Here is a 2343-nt window from a genome sequence, read left to right on the forward strand (position 1 = left end):
TTTGAAATTATCCATGTGGAAGTGTTCCATTGGTATAGATTTATGTTTACAAAACACCAAGACATAAAAATTATCGAACAAATGACATAGTGTAGTTGTTTCAAGTTGCTAGACATTGCTACATTAACTATTAAACTAGAGGATACCCCGCACGTTGTTGCGGGAATATTATGCAACACATTTCAATGTGATTCATTGTACGAAACATGAATATTTGAAGCAATAATATAAAAGGCTAAAACTAAAAATACATATAATTTATTATGTTTGATTACTATATAAATGTAAAATGTATAAATAGCATAATAGAATGAAAATTCTCATGTCCATTTGCATGTTGAGATGTGTCTTTTTTCATGCATATTTCATGATCAAGTGGCATGCTTGCATGTTAAAAGACATATGATAGTGGGGGTGGACTTTTTCTCATGCATGTTGTGTGATGATGTGGCATGCTTGCATGTTGAGAGAAATAGTTAGTGGGGGCTAGCTATTTAGATATAGAAGATACCATCTACTTTTTTTGCGGGTGAAAAATAGCATCTACTTTCGCAAGAAAAAACTATTAAATACCATCTTCAAAATCAAACAAAATAGGGCAATTAACATTCTATAAATCTTTAGATATTGAAGGTGCTAAACTTAAAGTTATATGCATTCTCTTGGATCGGATTGATTTTATAGTAATAGTTTTCTAATAATAAGAGGAAGAGGAGTAGAAATGTTTTCTAAATTTAGGCACTGTTTCCATATTCCATAGCAAATTTAATTAGATGTGCTCTAGTTATTGCATATCTAAGTGAGTGAATCAAGCATAAAGTGGGAAAAAAAGAAAAAAAATATCCACATGAATCTCAACGTAAGACCAATGACATAAGATTTAGATGTGCAATACTTACATCACATCTAGATGTGCTTTAAGAAAACTGTTTAATAAAATATAACATATGATCAACAATATCTTATAATAGGCATATGTTTATGGAAAAAATAAATCTCAATGTTACAATTTCGTGAATATATCCATCTCTAAGAGGGCTACTGTGTTAGTTTAATGAGTCTAATGTAAAATTAGGGTGATGCATCGCATCAGTCCCACCAGGCCACCACTTGGTGGTTCTAGCTAAAGATATATAGCAAAGGGGCCGACAAGAAGGAATGAGACACTCGGAACGAAGAAGAGTCAAACATTGTCGATATAAGTCCTAGTAACTCCAGAGCGCGACATCAGCTCCGGCTCCGCCGTCGGCGCAGTCCCCATTGTCCCAGTACTGCCCGGTGGCCATGGTAGGCGGTGGCTCCATGAGCAGGCCCTGCGCAAGGTTCGCGTAGTAGTACGTGTCCGAGTCCGTCTCCCCAAACAGGCAGTCGAGGTCGAACATATCCATGCTTAATGCGCCTGGCTCTTCAAAACTGGCATCACCGGAGGTCTGCGCCGTCTCGGACGAGGGGACACTGCACGCCGCCGCCGACGGGATGTCCACGCTGGAGGCGACTTCCTCGACCGCCGCAGCGGCACCGGTGGCCTCGGGACGGCGCAGGAAGTCCGCGACGGCCTGGACGGCCGCGCGCCGGACATCAGAGAGGTTGGAGAAGGCGGGCGGCACCGAAAGCAGCCACGCGGAGTCCCGGAAGTTGAGGCACGCGGCGGAACGGCCGCGCAGCATGAGCATTGCGGCATCGTGCGCGCGCGCGGCCGCCTCGGCGGTGAAGTACGACCCGAGCCAGAGGCGCGTGCCGCGCTCCCCGGGGACGCGCACCTCGCAGACCCACCGGCCGGCGCTGCCACGGCGCCGCACGCCGCGGAACACGGGGTGCCGCGTCTCCCGGAACTTGGTGCGGCCCGCGGGGCGCTTCGGCGGCCACGGCCACGCCGTCCCCCCGTGCTCGGTCGTGGTCGTGGACGAGGAGGAGGGAGAGCTCGAGTGCTCGAGGCTCATGTCCATGGCTGCTGGCTGGCTGCCGGTCGATGGCTCGGTGGTGGTACTTCAGGAAAGCTCGAGTGCTTGAGGCTTGTGCAGTTGTGCTCGAGCGAGAGAGTGAGAGTGTTACTTAGTGTCGTGCTCGTGTGTGTGCGTATTTATGCGTGTAACAATAAGATGACAGCTGTTTCCTTAGCCGCGTTCCTGCGTCGCGTCCAGTCACTGTATGGCAAGCCGCGCTTTGGAAGCGCAGCATACGCTGCTTTGAGTGCACTCCAGCGGATAAGACGCGGCTTCGTATAGCTTCCTTGCTCGTAGGCGCGAGCTGAGTTCACGTGTTGTTAAGTCGCCACCTGAAATGATTATGTGAGGCATCGTGGCGCTTTCCTGAAGCGCGTTATGTTACCACGTGGGAAGCATG

The 2343-nt window shown here is 48.0% G+C and overlaps 1 protein-coding gene across 1 annotated transcript; it reads right to left on the bottom strand.

The window, feature by feature from the left end:
• Nucleotides 1-1151: 1151 nt before the first annotated feature.
• On the bottom strand, nt 1152-2015 carry LOC125512960 (dehydration-responsive element-binding protein 1H-like). Its single transcript, XM_048678015.1, has one exon. It carries the CDS (start codon nt 1944-1946, stop codon nt 1206-1208), a length of 741 nt encoding a protein of 246 aa, XP_048533972.1. The 5' UTR covers nt 1947-2015; the 3' UTR covers nt 1152-1205.
• Between the last annotated feature and the right edge of the window lie 328 nt (nt 2016-2343).

This window comes from Triticum urartu, chromosome 6, assembly GCF_003073215.2.
Source record: "Triticum urartu cultivar G1812 chromosome 6, Tu2.1, whole genome shotgun sequence".
NCBI classification, from domain to species: domain Eukaryota; kingdom Viridiplantae; phylum Streptophyta; class Magnoliopsida; order Poales; family Poaceae; genus Triticum; species Triticum urartu.